This window comes from Amphiura filiformis, chromosome 1 (assembly GCF_039555335.1).
Source record: "Amphiura filiformis chromosome 1, Afil_fr2py, whole genome shotgun sequence".
NCBI classification, from domain to species: Eukaryota; Metazoa; Echinodermata; class Ophiuroidea; order Amphilepidida; family Amphiuridae; genus Amphiura; species Amphiura filiformis.
In genome coordinates, this window is record NC_092628.1 from 50412382 (window position 1) to 50432755 (window position 20374).

The window sequence follows — 20374 nt, forward strand, 5'->3', positions numbered from 1 at the left end:
ATTAAGCAAACGAATCAAAATCAAAAACAAAATATGCATAAAGTAGGTACAGGAAAGTTTTAAAACCTCCACAAAAACACACAAACGAGCCAAAAACGGCTGATTAATGGAGATCTGTAGACAGTAAGAAATACCAACTAACTTAAAATACAGAATATTATAAAACAACTTTCAAGCAAAACATCATGAGTCCAAAACGAGAAAGTGAAAAAACACAATCAAAAGAGGATTAGATTTTCCACCCGTGAATATTGAGTTTGAGGACACGTTTAAATGAGTCAACAAAGTTTGATTTCTTGATATGGTCCGGTGGTCCAGTGAAGGAGCAGTGGGGCAGAATGCTCTTGAGCCATATGATACCGTAGACCAGTTCATAGTTGGTGTTTGCAGAAGATTCTGCGAACTTGATCTGAGTCCACGGTGATCAGGAGAGTATGTTGTCAGAAGCTCAGTGAGATATGCAGGTGCCAGACGTTTAGCGCTTTAAATGTCAACAGCAGTATCTTGAAGATGACGCGCTTCTTAACTGTCAGCCAGCGCACCTCTTCAAGAACAGGTGATATACTATCATATTTTCTGACCTTGGTAACGAGTCTGGCAGCTGTGAATTGCACCCGCTGCAATTTCATTATTTGCTAATCAGGAAGGCCGCAGAGCAACGAATTGCAACTAGTGTCTAAACGAGACGTACGCTTGGTTGTACATGTATGTTGGTCAAGGCATGGACGGATCTGACCAATCTTCCTGATGGCGATAGTAGCAGATTTGCAGATGTTGGTGCACATAGATAGGTGACCGTCGCAACGCCGAGGTTGCGGGCAATGTCAGAAATCTCAACTGACGTAGCACCAACAGCAAGAGGAGGCATTGCATGAATCTTAGCAAAACGCGACCTGATATAGATGACTTCGGTTTTGCTATCGTTCATCATCAGTTTATTACCGACAGCCCATTGCTTGACATCACTGATACACTCTTCTTCTAGACGCGGCAAGGCATTTGCCCTATCAGATGGCTTGAGATACAAGAATAGTTGAGTGTCGTCGACGTAGATCATTGAGTGTATTCCGTGAGTAGAGATGGGGGTGCCGTGTACATTATGAATGATAGCGGTCCCACCATTGAGCCTTGTGGAACGCCAAAGTCCAACGGTTGTGATACGCAAACACTATCACCAATGACTATTTGCTGGCTGCGATTGTCCATGTACGAAGTAAACCAGTCAAGTGCTTTATCTTCAATTCCATAGCGAGACTTAAGGCATTTTTTTTTGAAAAGCAGGTAATGCAGGTACGAGCTACTGCTCATGCACATTCCGATGTCAAAACAACAAAATACAAAAGAAATTTCTCAACACTTTTTGGCATGTTTAGATCAGTGGGATGTATCGATCAATCTTTTAGTGTTTTATACTATGTCATCTAGATTGGTGTTTTTCATGGCTGGTATAATGTGATTTCTACAATGCGTTCCTCCTTACTGTAGGCGTCTACAATAATGCTGCTGATAAGTTGTTTTTGGGTTTTTTGTTTTTTTGGAAAAGCAGGTAATGTAGGTAAGAGCTACTGCTCATGCACATTCCGATGTCAAAACAACAAAATACAAAAGAAATTTCTCAACACTTTTTGGCATGTTTAGATCAGTGGGATGTATCGATCAATCTTTTAGTGTTTTATACTATATCCTAATATTATTGTAGTGCCAACCAAATTTGATTAATTATGCGTAATACACACAAATCCAGATGAAAAAAGTACTCTTTTTGGAAGATTTTACATGTAAACAACTCTCTGAAACCATTAATAAATAGAAACACTGACTGCCAATCCAGCAGTGCTTATGATATGCGCGCATGTGTTCAAGTTTACATTGAGTTACAGACCAGCAGAGCAGCAACTTGACTTACACGCCAGCAGAACAGCAACTCGACAGCAACATATTCCAATTTGCAATTCGTCTTTACAGGTATTTTTTTTTCCTTTTAGTCTGTTTTGATTTAGGAACTTTTTTTATTTCTTTTGCATAGGGTAAGTGATGGATATTAAGATATTATCAGATATTTAGTTATAATCTAATGTAACAGCCTGATTTATTCATGAAAAGAGCTACCCCCATAAAGTTCAATAGTATTGCCATAATTAGCACCCAAAAGTCCTTTCTAGTCAGAACTCCATCTAGGTCTTTTGTTCAGATTATGTAAGAAAGTCACAATTTGGGCTTAATAAGTGTTATCTAAGCAATATGAAAACACCCAACTATACATAGTGATGAGCCCTTCACTTTCTATTGAAACTCGTTTGGCCATGCTTAATTCAATAACATTTGCAAATAAAAGGCTAGGTAGTTTATTTGCAGATGGTTAAACAGTGGAATTTAGTCTTTTGTTAAATTGTCATATTATGATAAGGGATTTGCATTTTGAACTTCTCTATATATTAGTGTACAGTGTGGCAGGATAATATAACTCATAAGGAAGTGGTGTTGTTGTAAATAAGAAATTCAGCGAGGTTGTCATAGTAACAGAATACATGTAGAAAGACCATAATTAGATACAAGTAGTAGTTTGTGCTATTATGTCAAGATGTCAAGATAGTGAATATAACTTTATATGTTAGTAATAAGAAACTAAGTACTATTAAGTAAGAAAGAAGCAGAAATATTTAGTAGTTACATTTCAAAGATTAAGATACTTAAATTTACAAATTCCTTTGATAAATTATGAAATATGATTAAGGTTTCTTTCAGCTTATATATGTTTGGATTTAGTATTAATATGAGTAATTAATACAAATTTCATATTCAATATTGTCATATTTAATGATATCATTTGGAATTAATCAGACTTAATTTTGGCATTATGAATTAATGGAAACCTTAAAAGAATGTTAATATTTTGATAATCGTATTAAGCAAGCATTTGAACATGTTATTATATGATTATGTTAATAACATCATTAAATACTAGCTACTGATGAAGAGTACAACCAACTAAATCTTGCTGTCAATGTTTTACTGTCACACAGGTCTTCAACTACAATAAAACTCTACCCATCCGTTAATATATAAATTAAAAATATTGGATAATTTAGATATTATTTAAAATATCCTATATATCAGATTTGGATATTAGGAACTTCGAAAAGGTTTAATATTTTTCCCGGTAAGTGATGGATATTAAGATATTATTTAGCTATTATCTCATGTATGTAGTTACTCCATTTCCGGAGGTTCTGCGCCCGAGCGCAAAACCTCCAAAACCGGTGGTTCTGCGTATAACGTGCGCAGAAACTCCGTTTTGGAGGTTTTGCGCATGGACGACAGTGACTATTATTATAGTTAAGGGGGTACTACGCAGAACCTCCGGTTTTGGAGGTTTTGCGCTCGGGCGAAGAACCTCCGGAAATGGAGTAACTTCATACCTCATCATCTACATTATCCAAAATATCGGATAATTTAAATACGAATTATCTGATATTTTAGATAATTATCATCTAAAATATCAGACAGATATAGATATTTTAGATATTATCTAAACTATATGATCATTTAGATAGTATCTAAAATATCCGATATATAAGATATTGGGATATTAGTAACTTAGAAATTTTGCTAATTTGTTTTACTTGGTAAGCGATGGATATTAAGATATTATCTGAAATGTAGCTACTATCTTGATTATCCAAAATATCGGATATTTAGATATTATTTAAAACATCCGATATATCAGATATTTGGATATTAGGAACTTATAATATTTGTTGGAAAAGACTGTTAAAGGATGCATACACTTATATGCACAAAGTATCCTAGACTTGTATCATTTGGTTTTAAACTTAAAATACGTGCCAATTATTACTCATTTGACTAAGAAAAGACGTTGAACTTCAGCGGGACTCTTAGTTTCATGACACTATTATAATGTAGTGCAATGAGGTAAAATTCATATTGAAAAGAATCTTTTATCGTGTAGGAATTATTGATCAAAACCACACCTGCAACGTAACTTTATTTGCAAATTCAAAATGCCCATCCTGTAAACGATTGTGCTTGAAGATATTGAGCACCATAAAATATCATACAATATGTTAACAACCCCCACCCCACCCCCTTATGAGCGCTCTAGTCTCACATCTATCCGTATTCTTTGAAGGAAATCGTCAAACAACATAAGTAAAAGATGTCTTCCTTACTGCGTCTACATAATTCTACAAGAGGTGTGATTCGTGCAGCTCCAGTGCTGACAAGCCGTACAAGACCTAATGATGTTGGTGGACCATTGCATGTTTCCAAGGCAACATATAGTATCCATGGCAACATAGAAGGGGTGTAAGTAAAGAAATATTGACAAAGGAAAAGTGCTCCGTTATTCTTACGTGTTTGATCAATACCTAAGGCCCGGCAAAAAAAGGCAATTGTGCTTTCCATGGCGCAAAAAACGCATTTTGGTTGCAATCTCGCTTTTGGACATTTGAAAAAAAAATACATTAAGTGGTTGATTTTTTTTAAATGACCCGTTTTGACCAAACCAGGAACAAGTCGCATTTTTGTCATTTCAGGATTTAAAATGATACCAAAATTATATAAATAGCATCAATACTTTTCAAGAAATAGATAATTCTGTATGATACCTTGACATTTTTGGCAAATTAATATTCTGGGTTATGGGCCAATTAGTTTCCTGCCCTACACATTATTGAATAGGGATTATCACCGTTCAACTGTTATTTATTGATTAAATAAACCTCTTTGTAACAAAATTACTTTGATTTGGGGTCGACTTACCGGAAAAAGTGTCTTTGTACACGATTTTAGGTAATCTGGTTCAAAATTTGAAATCCTTGTGGTCGACTTATCCAAAAAAGTGTCTTTGTACACGATTTTAGGTTCTTGTCCATTCTTGTGGTCGACTTATCCAAAAAAGTGTCTTTGTACACGATTTTAGGTTCAAAACTAAATTTTTCAAGATGGTGCCGGCCACCATCTTGGATTTCTGGGTACAAATGATGCCGTAATGTCAAACTAATGTCAGAATTGGAATCCTTGTACTCGTCATGTCCGAAAAAGTGTCTTTGTGCATGATTCAAAGCTGGTTCAAAACTTAAATTTTCAAAATGATGGCGGCGGCCATTTTGGATTTTGGCCTCTAGCGAAAAATGCCGGGATTTCCGCGAGGGACATGGTGGTTATTTTTTTCTAAATGGTCCATAGAAGTCGAATCAATCGTCAAACCTTACTAGCCAGAGAGTGGTCACCAAATTGAACTTTTTCACCTAACTACTACCATCCTAGCAACGGGGTTTGCTTATATAAGCTACCCCATCTAGCCATGCTACATGAGCTCGCATAACTAAGAGCATTTTATGCAACATATAAAATTGTTTCCTTTTTGTCTCCTAACCCCCAAGTACTGAATCCAACTCCATGGGTTTGTAGAGGTTTAGGAATTGCTAATGCCAGATATCATGGCTCTCAGACAAGTTTCTAAGTGCGCATTAATGACCGTTAATGTAACTGTGCAAAATGTGCTAGTATTAGGTACATTACAGGTGTTGGCCCTGATCATTTATTCGTATATCCGCCATTTTGGATTTTTGCCATTTTGTGCATTTTGAAACCAAAGACGAATTTTTTCTTAATTTTTTAAAAAGTCCCCAATTTATCTGTATGCAATTACCTTTTTTGAGCTGAATTTTCATAAATTTTCAGGTTGGTTGGCTTCGACTTAGTTATCTTTTTTTGAACTTTTTTGAATAAGTGATCGAGCGGTCTATGTACATCAACCCCATATACGTACATTTGCCGAAAAAAGGCTTTACGCGTTGCAACTTCTGCAAATGCAATGCCAGAGTGTTTAAGTCCCAGCTTCAGCTTGTGTGAATCCGTCAGGAAGTAGCTAAAAAATGCAAAATGGTTCCTTTTAGTACATCACATAATGTAATATTGAAAGCGGCATAACATGTGAATTTTTAATTTGAGCCTTAACACGTAATTCAATGGGATTTGACAGCCATTTTGAAACCTTCCTCTAGCGGAGTTACTGTTGAGTTACGCAAAGTCTACCCTCCCTTTTTTGTATCTCTCATGATGGTCTACTACATAATTGTGAAGAGTATAACTTAGGGGACCTCTCGTGCACACGGGATCGGAGTATCATCGGACTCAGACAAAGGCCTAGAAGCCCTAACTCTATCAATGCTGGCTGTCTTGTCAAAAACTATCCTATTCAATTGCGATATTTTCCATGCTGCTAATTTGAGCATCAACATTGTTAGACCCGCATTTATTTTACTACTATGAACAATGAAGTATGTATATGTATACCAAAGGTGAAAAGGCGAAAAATGTGAAAAGGTCAAAAATATAATTTCAAATTGCAAACGGGTATAAAAATAAATTAGTTTTTTGATACTACCAGAATTGCAATATATATAAAACACTTAATTTCCCATTTTAAGCAATACTTATTTTCTGTAGATTTTAAATACAATTTATCTTGTGCGTATATTACGCATCTTTGTGCTGCATTTTAATCCTTTTCTTTGTCCAAAGGAGCCCGCCAGTATGATGGTGTTCGACATCTTTACAACGATAATATTTTGTATTAATAGTTTGCATTAAGGGGTACTACACCCTCGATAAATTTGTCTATTTTGCATTTTTCTCAAAACTAATAACACAGTGGTAACAAAAGTTATGTATATTATTGGGGCAAGGAATCCAATTACTACACTGGAATTTCAGTGACCCAAGACAAGCGGTTCGTTATTTATGATAAGAAATAAGGTACCGCTAGGATGTACCTCATTTTCTATCATATCTACTGAACCGCTTGTCTTGAGTCACTGAAATTCAGTGTAGTAATTGGATTTCTTGCCCCAATAATATACATAACTTTTGTTACCAGTGTGTTATTATTTTTTGAGAAAAATGCAAAAATAGTCACAAATTTACCACAGGGGTGTAGTACCCCCTTAATTTGTACTTGTTTTAAGCCTTAACACGTAATTTAATGGGATTTGGCAGCCATTTTGAAAACGTCCTCTAGCGGAGTAATTGCTGGGTTACGCAAAGTCTTTTTTATCAAGTCTATTGTCTACTTCACAACTGTGAAGAGTAACTTAGGGACCTTTCACACACGCGGGATCGGCCTCAGACAATGGAATCCAATGGAGCTGTAAAGTGGCCTCACTCATTTTTTCCGAGCTAACTTTGTTTGGAAAGAGAAAGAGGACTATAAAACAAGCTCCAGTGTAGGGGTGTGTGGGTGGGTGTGTCTGGCTGTATGTGCAGAAAATGTTTACAAACTTTTTATGTTAACCCAGGTGGCTTCTGTAGATTTCTCCCACATGTTTTTCAATTGGATTTGGACATGATGACTCTTGAAATATGTTTCCTTTTGCTTTTCTTTTTTCCGTCCCATGGAAGTCCAAGAACCGTCCTTCTGGCAGAGTCGGACACATTCTACGCATTGTGTAATTTACTACTTGCTATAACTTTACTTTTGTAGGTCTGATCCAAACTGGACCTCAATGATTGGACGTCATTTCCTCACCTTGCGTGATTACAATGACCATGAAGTGAAGCAACTATTATGGACGGCTGCAGACTTAAAGACTCGTATTCTGACCAATGGAGAGGTTTACCAGCCACTAGTGAATAAATCGGCTGGTTTGATTTTTGAGAAGAGAAGTACTAGGACTAGGATATCATCAGAAACAGGTGCATACCAATTAGAAATGGGCCATTCCAGTTGAAATCCACATACCCCTATGGAAGACATGATCTGAATCATCTACAGAAGGAGTGTAAATTTCAATGTCGTCTGCTCCAAATTTGGTTATTCCAGTTGAAATCTATACACCCCATGATCTTAATCTCCCCCCCCCCCCACCCCCCCCCCTAGTTACGTCACTATAATGCCCTGGGGTGCTTTGCTGTTTTCCCGTTTGTCCGTCTGTCCGAGGTTTGTGGGACTGGTAAGGCATATAGTGATGTGACTTGTATTTTTTGTCTTTAACTTTTCAGGATTTTCTCTTCTTGGTGGCAATGCTTGTTTTTTATCCAAAGATGACATCCATCTAGGAGTCAATGAAAGTCTCTATGATACTGCTAAGTGAGTTAAATTAATTACTTCATTCATAAAATAATGTCAAAGTACATCTAAATATCAATAGTGTCATTTTATACAAATGGCTGACAAGAAAGCGCTCATATAAGGATTGATAAGAAGTATAGCTTTTTCATTTTAATATTCATTAACAAGAAAAGCAGCTACTGCCACATTTGGATTTATTTTCCCATTTCAGATTATAATAATTTACTTGAATGAACAGCATGGTTGCTACTTTGGGGACGATGGGATATAATGTGCCTTTACTATTGGGTTATTCTTCCATGGTCCAGCTACGCGCTGGTGATCTGCGATCGCGTAGAAGTGACAAGGTCGCCTACTACGCGCCGCGCAGATGACCAATGGGTCAACCGTCTTGTCAGGCCGTTGCAACTCATATACCAGCGCAATGCAAAAAAGTGGGGACACCGTCGCACAGTGGGCCAGAATCGCCTCAAAGTGTGCCAAAATTATAAACGGACAATCAAACGCATACAAACACAGTAAAATGACTATATTAGGGGTTTTCGAGGCTGCAGAATTCAATGGAAGCATTTTTAGAAATGTATGACGTCATAAAAATGCTAAACGGTGATTGGTCGATTATTTTTACAACAGTATTTCAAATGATACATGTTAAAATTTTAATTGAAAAAGCAAAATAGGGGTTCCAAGGGGAGCAAAATTCAATGATGACATTTTGGAAAGCGTATGACGTCATTAATATGCTGATATATGATTGGTCAATTATTCCTCCCGCAATAATTCAAATGCCTGTGTAAGAAGTATTATAAAAACTTTCAAATCGGGGGTTTTAAGGACTGCGGAATCCAATAGAGCCATTTTCCAAGGCATATGACGTCATTAAAATAACGAGCCGTGATTGGTTAATTACTCTTACAACAGTGATTCAAATGTCCGATTGGAAAAGTATTATCAAATAGCATATTCAAGGTTATACGGATTGCAAAATTCACTGACGGCATTTTCTAATACGTATGGCATCAATAAAATGCAGACATTGTAATTGTTTAATATAAGCAAACAAACAACCAACCAGACTAAATGTTGGGGTGGGCCCGGGGGTGGGGGAAAAATTTGTAGGTGATTCTTCCTGCCGGACTCCAAAACGTTGCCATTGTCTTAAACGTAATTTTGGCCCTAATTTGCAACCCATCAATATACCAATTTCCTTGAAAAAGCAACCGATTTTGCTCAAATTGGGTGCTTTTACCAATATGTTTATCAAAATACACAATAATACTGGGCGTTTTCGTCTATGGTGAAAACCCACCCATCGCTTTACCAAAATTGGCAAAAAAAAGCACCCCAAAAGGCAAGCACATAATACGTATACCATGTCAATGGAAGATCCCCACCCCGGATGTTACAACTTCAACGTCATCACAAACGACACTAAATAATTTGATTCAAATTGGCAGACCATGGGGTTCTTGTGTCTTGAGTTTCTTTCATAAATTCTATAATTTATATGGATGTTCAAAGCAGAATAGAATGTGCATGTAATATATGAGTGTACGTTTCAATCAAAAAGTTAGAGGTTAGAATAGGCCTACTCTATAAAAATCCCCTGATATTCATAATTTTAAAAACAATTATTTTTCCGACCAAAACGACCACAACTTTATCACATGTCCTTAATTTCAGCACAGAGCTTAGGGTTTTTCATATGAACTGTGAAGCTGAGCTACTTTCATGAAATTGTTTTATGATATATACCATTATCATGATTAAAACTAATCCAAATGTATAGTTAGCATATGCCTTGAGATGCTGCGTATATCAGGCTCTTTTTCTTCTAAAAGATCATGTGCCTTCCTTTGCTTTGAACGATCGACAGTGCCTCCCACATATGTGATGCGATCAAGCAAAATCAGTCGGAACTCGGAAATATTGATTTCGAGATATAGCCAAACAAAGGAAATATTTCCTTTTGTTTCCCTTTGTTTTAGAAACTCTTTGATTGCTCATATCTTTGGAACTGGTTGTACAATTTCAATGGGGTTTTCTGCAAAATCCAGATTTGTAAATGCTTTTTACTATCCAATAAGAAACTGAAAATTTAATATTTCCGAGTTCCGACTGATTTCGCTTGATCGCATCACATATTCGATGGACGTCTCGGCCCTCCTAGGAGGTGCTGGTGCTGATGATGTTCCTTCAGAATGAGAAGTGCTACGAACCTCTGCAGCTGAAAGTTCAGCTGCTGCATTGGAGTTCTTCATCAAATGTCAGTTTCAGGTTAAGCCAGTCTTTATTTTGAGTGTGAAATGATCCACATAGTGTCTACAGTTATTCCATCGTTCACGTAAACGATAAAGAATGCTTTTTACTATCTTTTAATACCTAATAATAATGTTAAGCTATGTTATCTGGAAGTTCAATTCTATGATGAATGTGCAAAGCATCCATACAAACATGGTATGATAAATTTATATCTGAAAGTGAGCCTGCTGCATAAGCAGCATAAAAAAGTTTTGATAAAGATTCCATGATTTTGTTTTATCTCGATCAATGATGTTTTAAAATATTGAGACCTTATGCTATTTCTTAGAGCAGAGTTGTAGTGAAAACCGCAAAATCCCCAGGGTATTTAAGCAATATGAGGGCGCTATGCACATGACATGATAAACCCGTACGCCGTACTGGTCCATCAAAATCAGCTGAAATGTGAGCAAATAGGGTACATTGTATGGGCCCTGGAATGCAGGCTGGCAAATATTTGCAAAAACCATTGCCATCAACATAGTTCTAAGACTTGTCTACAAATGATAACATTATTTTTGAACAGGAATCGACAGGAATCCAAACTAAATTTCTATTTTTCCCAAAAATGCATATTTTACCGTATTTCACCAAATTAGCCCCCTCATTACTCCTGATTAATACAATTATTTATATTTTGGCTTGAATGATCTGGTTTGACTACTATTAGGTATGACATATGCACAATGGTAAGACAACAGTTTCTCATTTACTAACGTTACATTAGTTGTTTTCAAAATTCACACTTTTACCATTTTAAGAGAAAATATAACACTTTTGGGGCAAATTCATGACTAAACGACACTTATGAAATCCATCGAAACATAAATTACGGGCCAAATAATATACTTCAGAATGTTTTCTTTCTCAAACAACTGAAAAAGTTTGGAAATTCCACATTCACCAAATTTTAATTTTGGCACACTTTGATTCCGCCCTGGCCCACTGTGCGTCGGCTCCCCCCGTGTATTATTTGCCGGTGCCATTATTACGTGACTGAAGCAAAAATGCTGCTGCCGCCACAGAATTAGCGACAGAGAACCGGGACTCGACCGCCATCTTGATACATTATGAATATATGAATATGCCGCTGCCACCAACGATAGCTAGCGATATATGCTATGTAAATCGCGTATTTATATAAGGACTTATTTTTTGTCACTGTCCTCACGTCGGTAAACGGAGTTGCAAGTCCATCGCACTACGTGCTCTATTATTCGTCCATGGTCTTGTTGTCAAGAGAGTTGATCAGCCAATCAGCATGATTGTTTATCTCTTCTGTGTTTAGGCGCACAGCTCAGACCAAGGAAGTAATGGATATTGAGCATTGTTTGAAAGCTATTTATAAATAATAAATAAATGTTGGCATTTATACAATCACTGTAGTTAGAATATGTCAGCTGCCATACAATGCCCAAGGCATGCTCATATCTTTGGGCGCTCAATGGACAAATTTCATAACAGCTCCCCATTTTACCCCTGGGTAGAGAGAGGCAAGTGAGGCAAAGTGCCTTGCCCATGTGTGTACAACACGACGCCACCGTGCCTCATAGAGTGTATTTAATAGGCGGGCTTAATAGTCGCAGTGTTGGACAAATTCTTTACTTGTTCTAAGATGACAAAGGTACACGTCTTTAGATCAATTCCATATAGCCATCTCATCCTAATCTAAGGCCAAGTAAAAATAAAAATATGTTTCCCGTCCGGGTTTTTGAAAATAAGGAGGATGAGGGGCTTTTTATTTTTTATTTTTTATTGGAAAACGACGCTAAATACCTGTATTTGGCACCATATTTTGGGTATTCGACATACAGATTGATATTGAGAAAAACGAGGAGGCCCCTTTTATTCTATTATTTTGAGAGGTAGGCCTCTCTAGTGATCACAAAACTCTTCTGAAATGATGTATTATGCATTTACAAAGCCGTAAAATAAGTTTCAACTTCTGAAACATCTTTTTCAACAAGTTATAACTGAAAGTTTACAAAATAAAAAGAAATTTGAAAAATCTTCAAAAAAGACAGCAGTGTATTGTTCTATGGGAAATTTCCACTGAAAATAAACAAAATTGTATTTAAATGAGGATGAATATAGTTATTAATGATGTCATTTTGCATAGACTTTGAATGGATCTTCTATAATTCCTGTTTTTACACCGCTTTTACTTACTTTTGTAGTGTGTTGCCGCAGTTTTTCAACATCGTATTAGCCAGAGTATACAAGCATAGTGATTTGGATATGCTAGCTGAAACAGGCTCTATTCCAATTGTCAATGGTTTATCAGAGATCTATCACCCTCTCCAATCATTGGCTGATTTCCAGACATTACAGGTATGAAGGACACTATTTTCACTACTCACAAAAATAAGCAGAGTGATTTAGATGTTTTACAATTTGTGATTTAGTTGGTTTCCAAATGTTTTAAACATGTTATATTTTGGGTTTGGGTTTTGGTAAAAATGTTCTGATAACATTAAATGTCAGGTTTTATAACGGTCATGAAAACGTTTTTTAAACGTTTTGTATGAAAATACACTACAACAACGTTTTTAAAATGTTGTCAAAATGTTATTATAAATTATTTTTGCAAACGTTTTTTGCAAAATATTCTGTCAACACTTGAATAACATTATGGAAGAATATTTTACAGAAATGTACAGATGGCGGTGCAACATTTTCTATGTCAATGCTCAGAAAATGCGGAGGTAATGTAATTATAATATCTATGAAGGATCAACTGTTGGTGCTGTAAAGGTGTCAGCAGATCTATGAACACGTATGTGGTGGAGAAAATACAAAGTCCCCATCTACCTACCCTATTTTTGTTCAGCCTGAGTGATAGGATAAACAAATTTAAATTTTTACCCAAAAGCAGCCAGCGCACATAAACCGTGCATCTGTCCGGATTCAAACCAGTGACCTGACGTCACTGGCAAACCTGAGGTGAAACAAACTGTACTTCATGCATGATTGATATTTCAATTGAATTTTCTTTGATTTCTTCCTCAGGAGCATTATGGCTCATTATCTGGCCTGACGTTAGCATGGGTTGGCGATGGTAACAATATTATTCATTCCTTAATGATGGCTGCACCAAAGCTAGGTGTACATCTTAAAATAGCTACACCAAAGGTAAGCTTATAGTAGGGTTTAGATTGGTTGTTGTTAATGGTTTGTTTCAAGGTATTATGGGTCGTTATCTGGCCTGACGGTATCGTGGGTTGGCGATGGTGACAATATTATTCATTTCTCAATGATAATGATAGCTGCACCAAAACTACAATCCAGGACAAAATGTGTTGGATCACCCAAGGTGTTTTTGAAGCTTCAAATGACCTCACCATCACCGTGTAATTCATTTATGAAATATGTTGATTTGTAACGTAGACCTTAATACCTATCCCCCAATTCCCCCCCTTGCCACAGTCAATGTTGGGCACTTCCAAAACATTAGAAACGAAATTCAAGGAGTCAACATTGATAGCTGGAAAGGGTGATCAATTACAAAGCACATGCTAAAGTTGATCCAACGATTTGTCCCGCATTTTCTAAGTACTATAAACACAGGTGTCTGGTACCTTTACTTTTCAACCGTCATTTCAACACGCAATGGGATCAGTCCATGCCAAAACAGACTGAGTGTATACCCACCCTCTTGGATTTTGCTCTCCTTTTATATCTTTCTATCATTCATGAATCCCTAGATGAGGTCACAAGAAAAAATTCAAATTCCATTTTGTTTGTGATTGGCGGGCCGTCAACGTTTGGCGACCTTGACCAAAATTATGAATTTAAATGGTCCAAATGACAAAGTGTTCTCTTTGATGAGCATTTAATAATGATATTGGAGTAATATACAAAAAAAAAATAATAATAATTTATTGGGGACAAACCGCAACCAATGTCTACCCGCAAGGCAGAGAGAACAAAACAGCACAAACACACGAAAACATGTCCAATCTGAAATATATGTTGAATAACATATATATTCGGAATAATCTGAATAATATGTTCAAGTCTCCCATAATATAACATCTTTTCTTTTCTTTTCTTTAGAGATAGCTTCAAGGGTCTTTGTCAACTGATTCATCAAATCGTCAAAAATCACATATTCCTGCTTGTATATAATCCCAATAATAATTTCTTGAGACTGAGACTTGTGATTGATTTCAATGAACACTGAATCACAATGTTGGCAGTCTAATTTAAGATCACACCTTTCGCGAGAATTGATACATGGATTGATATAAATAGAGGCGCCGCCACCATTCCTTTTCTGCCTTACACAATTTACTGATGAATAATTGCCAAGATCACCCAGATTTGCATCATCACCGGGTATCATCATCATGAGGAAACCATGTTTCCATAAAGCCATAAATATCAAAGTGATGATCAAGCATAGAAAGATAGTTTGCAACATCGGTGGTATGTTTGTTGAGGCTCCTGATGTTAAAATGCAGGATATAAAGGTCGCTGGAGACGGCAAATACATTTTTTTATTTCCATTTAGTTTTAGTTTTTTTGCCGTAAAAATCATGAAATTCTGAGACAAAATTGGAAGAAAATTTACTTGATTCGATACTCGCATTGTTTAGGTATAAACTAATTGATATTGTACTTCAGTTGTGTAAATCAACCAAAGTTTTATGCTGAACACTCGAAAATGACATCTTAATTCAGTCTTTGAAACCCTCATTCCGCATTCGTTTTGAAACTGCCACGGGCTTTGAGACATAACAATGTTTTAGCCTCATAGCTGCCGTATGTGTAGTGTTCACTACTCATATCTGATGACTTATTTGTTGTTTCATTTCAGGGATACGAAGTAGATCAACAGGTCATGAAAGATACACAAGAATTAGCCAAAAAGGTAAATAAATAATTAACCCTGGAAATATGGAAACTTTTGGGCCTCATAGCTGCTAAATTGTTGGTCTAAAGTATATAAAAAAAATTAATTAAATTTTAAAAACTAGATAAACATATTTAGGAGCCGTTTTTTATTTTATTTTTTGAATTTCACCAAAAAAATCATAAAAACCTGAATTTTTGCCCAAATTTCAAATATGGTGAACGAAAAAATTTGGGCCAAACAAAACGTTTTGAGGGATTTTTGGGCCAAAAAGTAGCATTTTGGCGCAAATGTGACCTCACAGATGAATTTATCAAGTCTCAAGTCTTTGCCATTCTAAATATGTATACTTTTATATACTTTAGAACAACAATTTAGCAGTTAGGAGGCCCGAAAGTTTCCATAATTTCAGGGTTAAGACCGCCCTTAGGAGTTGAGAGACATTCCAACTGTTGAGTTGATGTTCTTTGCTTAATGACACCTGTATTGGCAGTGATATGCCCTTTGTCGTCAAACAAAGAACAGCAATTCAACAATAATTGGAAGGTCTCAAAACTACCCGTGGAACATGTCACGTCATTAATTTTATTATATCTTTTCACTACAGCATGGGACTGAAATATACACAACCAATGATCCTAAAGATGCGTGCTCCAAAGCTAATGTCTTAGTGACAGGTACTTGGATTACCCTGGGACAGGAAGAAGAACTTAAACACAGAATCAAAGCATTTGAAGGATTCCAACTTACAATGAAGGTATGAACAAGGCCCTGACAGTAAATTTTGCTGGTCTACGTGTCAACTTTTCACATTCAATTTGATCAAGCAATTGCCGCTTTTGTTTTGACGCCACTCCACCACCCCCCCCCCCCGGCACCTGGTACCACGATGGAGGTTGCCATTGTATATATGCTGCCAAAGCATAGACTGTAGGGTCTATGGCCAAAGCATCCATGTATACTGAAGAGGCGTCTGTGTGTGAGTCCGTCATGCATATTATGAAGGGTAGTGCTCGAAAATATGCGATGACAGGCTAATGGCAGCTGATATAGCTTTGCCGATTATGCTATTTTTAAAATTCCTTTGATATGGACATGTCCTTAATCCCTTACAGTGAGTGTGAATTTAAAATGGTGTTACCTGACTCCATTCAAATCCACATGCACTCCCTGTGTGGGAGATTAAGGTTATGTCTTTAATAGGGAGCATATGGCTTTAAAGTGGAATAGCCCAATTAATGCATGGTATGCATGCCTTTGCACAGGTCGACCATCTTGGGTGTTTACCTTTGGCTATCCTATTCTGTCCTGGTTTGTTCATTGGTAGCCCTTAAGATTAGCAAGTTGGTTACCATATGATAAAATTGAAGCAGTGAAATAGACAGAAATGCGAGAAGAGGATCACAGCATTCCAGATGAAATTACTCAATAATTTGCTCAATTATTCTTCTTGTTTTAGCATGCAGCATTAGCAGACAAAGACTGGTGCTTCCTGCATTGTTTACCTCGACGCCAGGAAGAAGTAGATGATGAATTATTTCATTGTGACCACTCACTTGTATGGCAAGAGGCTAACAACAGGAGGTGGACTGTGATGGTAAGTTGTGGTGTTATTTTATTGTGACCGCTCCCTTGTGTGACAAGAGGCTAACAATAGGACGTGGACTTTGATGGTAAGTGGAATTATTTTCTTGTGGCCGCTCCCTTGTGTTACAAAAGGCTAACAACAGGAGATGGACTGTGATGGTAAGTGTGGTGTTATTTTATTGTGACCGCTCCCTTGTGTGGCAAGAGGCTAACAACAGGAGGTGGACGTACTGTGATGGTAAATGTGGTGTTATTTTATTGTGACTGCTCCCTTGTGTAGCAAGAGGCTATAACAACAGGAGACGGACTGTTATGGTAAGTGTGGTGTTATTTTATTGTGACCGCTCCCTTGTGTGGCAAGAGGCTAACAACAGGAGGTGGAATACGTCCAGAACTGCCTGACAATCATAAGCTCAGTGTCGGCGCCAGGATTTTCAAAGTAGGGGGGAAGCAAAAGGAGGGCAATATATTAATCTAGGGGAAAGTTTTAAAAGCATTAGAAGTACCAATACAAATGTTTGTTTTATATATTTTTATTACAAGATTTGACATAGAATTATTCCTGAATTTTCCGCATGCCATCATGATACATTGTGCCATGTGGCTATTTCAGTTGAAATCCATACACTCCGTATGGAAGATATGACTTGAATCTTTAAGGAAGCCTGAGAGTCCGAATTTTCCTTCCATCTATCACTGTTAATTCCACTTATATCACCTTTTCTTACCTCTCCAATCTGCAGTCAAGCAAATTGAAGCAGATATATAGCAGTCAAGTTAGCTCAATTGTTAAGGCGTTCGACTATGGTGCGAGAGGTTGCGGGTTCGACCCCTGGCGGTGCCTAGTACGCTCTCGTGGAAAAATTGAGTTAGCTTGAAATTCCCCTGGACAAGGATCTCACTGCTAATTTGTCTCGTTGTAACCCGTGCGAAACTCGGGGAGTTGATCCTGGTTGCGATGGTTATTTGTGGAATGTCTAGGGTGTGCGCTCTTGAAGCAGCAAAGTTCCTGAATTGTTGTTTAATGGTTTATGGAATGATGTGGGGCCATAGTGGTCGGCGACAACCTGGAAAGTGTGCTGAGGCTTGTGGATCAACGTCTAGGCGTTGTGCCTGTGCGTAGCGCACTATTATATAAATCACTGCGCTTTTCTTCTTTTTTTGCAGGCTGTCTTCCTATCTGTGTTGAGGGATCATAAGGTGACCACACCTGCGCCAAAGTTCTGAACACTAAACTGAAGATATTAACAAGCAAACCTGGATGCATACATACTAGATACTGAAATAATAATATTTGCTCTTCTAAAGAGCAATCATACTTTATAGTTTTCTAGCTATTGAAACCGGCAGTGTCTGTATTTAAGTTTATTATGTTTTTTTATTGTTGCTTAATTTGGCATGAAGTATAAATCTTTGTTAAAAGATGTTAAAAATATTACTTCCATCTTTTTTGACTTCCATCTTGATATTATATGTCAATGATGCATAGTCTATACTAAGTCGGGTTCATTCTTTTTTAAATAAAATCGTTTTGTATGTTCTTAAACATGTTAAATTACCAGGAGTCAATTATTTAAGGGGGAGCGTATGTTGTGACGATAATTAATTCGATAATTGAAAATTGATCATAGTGCAGTAAGCCATGATAACCATTAATCAAGTGAACGTTTTTATATCCGTGCATCAATTGTACTGGCTGAAGCGATGTTTTGTTTGTGCGTTAATAAAGACTTCACTCCTTGTTAACCCTGCAACTGAGACAGACGTGCCCAGGCTTGGCTCATGATGTTTAGTTAGATTGCTCAACATGATGGTGATTATATTGTCATCATGTCTTGCACGTGAATCATATTCAATTATACTTGTTATGATGCGATCTAACTCTGGTAAGACTTATTGTTTGATCAGTTTGTCTGATGATGTAAATTCCTAATAAATTGTTAAACTTAATTTCTGTTTCATCTGGTTCATTTCGTGTTAGTCATTTCCGTTCCCGTTCATTCCCTCATCCCTTTGGGACTTCAAATCCGGTACCTCGCTCTGCTTTTCCTTGGTCTAATTCCCCAAATTAGATTCATAACACCAGTATAGAGTGCTTTACTGTTGTCAAAGTTTTTCACTGAATTTTTGCTCTATTGCTTTTTCCTCAAGGCAATGCCATTGTCATGATATATATTATTATCATACCACTAAGGTAAACATCAAAGAACACCGTTAACCTGATATATTTTCGTATCTAGTCAGTGAGTGCGTATTTTACGCTTTATATCTAGTCAGTGAGAGCGTATTTCGCAAGGCCGATACGCGAGGTACGCGTATAAAGGCGAATCGCGTAAACCGGGCGCGTAAAATGCACGCAACCTGTAATACGCAGAACAGTCATCTATTTTTTGTAATATTTTTCCTATTTAGCAGGAATTAAAATGTTTAAAAACGTAATTATTTCAATATTTAGAATGACTTAGTGGTATGATAAATTCGTTATTAGGTTCAGCGTCGGTATGGTACGGGAAATTATCGTGCGCTCAGTGTTATACTGGGTTCAGCCTTCGGCTTCACCCAGTATGACACTTCGCGCACGATAATTTCCCGTACCATACCTCAGCTTCACCTAATAACTAATAGCATTTCAATGTGGTATATTTGTTAATGTTTAGGATTTGATGTTTTTAAGTTATTACTTCAGGGAAGGGAGAAAATGTAATTGCGGTCATAAATGAAAATGATAAGGTTTAAGGTTAATGTTAACATCTGAGTTATTTACATAAGTTGTTTTAAATCTACTACTGTACTGTGGATATACCAAGACTGCCAAACAACATACATTCCCGTCTCGACAATGATTTCGGCAGTGATTGTCTGAGAAATTTCCGCAGACTGGAAAAGCTTGAGCGCAGCACCGCTCGCTTTAGATGCCATCTCCATTTTACTCTCCAAGACCCACTGCAAGCATCGCAATATAATACCAAGGAGCTTGAAACTTAAATCTTCTATGCATGGACATAAGGCGGATAATATCCTACGTCAAGCTGAAAAGTTCAAAGATTGGATGTGGAAGATTTTCTGTTCACACACTTACCCAGTGACAGATATGATGAAATTTAGGCCTTTTAAATATAACATAACATAACATAACATAACATAACAGAAAACGTTTGGTGCGCTGTTCCTTATGACAAGCTCGTAGCGCTTACAAAGTAAAAATAAAAACATCTTAAGGTACACAAAGCAAAAGCTGTAAATAAATAATATTATAGAGTACAAACATTAAATTTACACAATACAAGTCATACAATATACAGATCAACAAAGTAAAACACATCATGGAAAAAAAATTGGTCTTAATTGACTTTTTAAAACTCGCGATGGAAGAGGATTGTTTTATTGTGACGGGAAGTTTATTCCATTCCCGTGAAGCACATTAAGTAAATGTCCTTTCGCCTGCTCTAAGGTGAGCCTTGGGGTAATCCAAACGAAGGAAATCATTGACGGATCTGAGATTACGGGTTGGATGATAAATATGAAGACAAGTATTC

At 36.9% G+C, this 20374-nt stretch overlaps 2 protein-coding genes across 2 annotated transcripts in view; both read left to right on the top strand.

Moving 5' to 3' along the window:
• LOC140148402 (aspartate dehydrogenase domain-containing protein-like) overlaps positions 1–20374 on the top strand; it is a 316009-nt gene that overhangs the window by 215215 nt on the left and 80420 nt on the right. The window lies entirely within an intron of this gene.
• On the top strand, positions 1879–18774 carry LOC140148342 (ornithine transcarbamylase, mitochondrial-like). The gene is made up of 10 exons (XM_072170266.1): positions 1879–1965; positions 4151–4326; positions 7508–7719; positions 8026–8113; positions 12574–12727; positions 13406–13528; positions 15216–15269; positions 15859–16008; positions 16711–16848; positions 18006–18774. Exons 2-10 carry the CDS (start codon positions 4178–4180, stop codon positions 18063–18065), a joined length of 1128 nt encoding a protein of 375 aa, XP_072026367.1. The 5' UTR covers positions 1879–1965; positions 4151–4177; the 3' UTR covers positions 18066–18774.

What these genes read in the sequence shown, in the direction of transcription:
- LOC140148342 (XM_072170266.1), top strand. Translation starts at nt 4,178, where the DNA reads ATGTCTTCCTTACTGCGTCTACATAATTCTACAAGAGGTGTGATTCGT. An exon ending in TTAAAATAGCTACACCAAAG is followed by an intron (nt 13,529 to 15,215) that starts GTAAGCTTATAG and finishes GTTTCATTTCAG; the next exon opens with GGATACGAAGTAGATCAACA. An exon ending in CACAAGAATTAGCCAAAAAG is followed by an intron (nt 15,270 to 15,858) that starts GTAAATAAATAA and finishes TTTTCACTACAG; the next exon opens with CATGGGACTGAAATATACAC.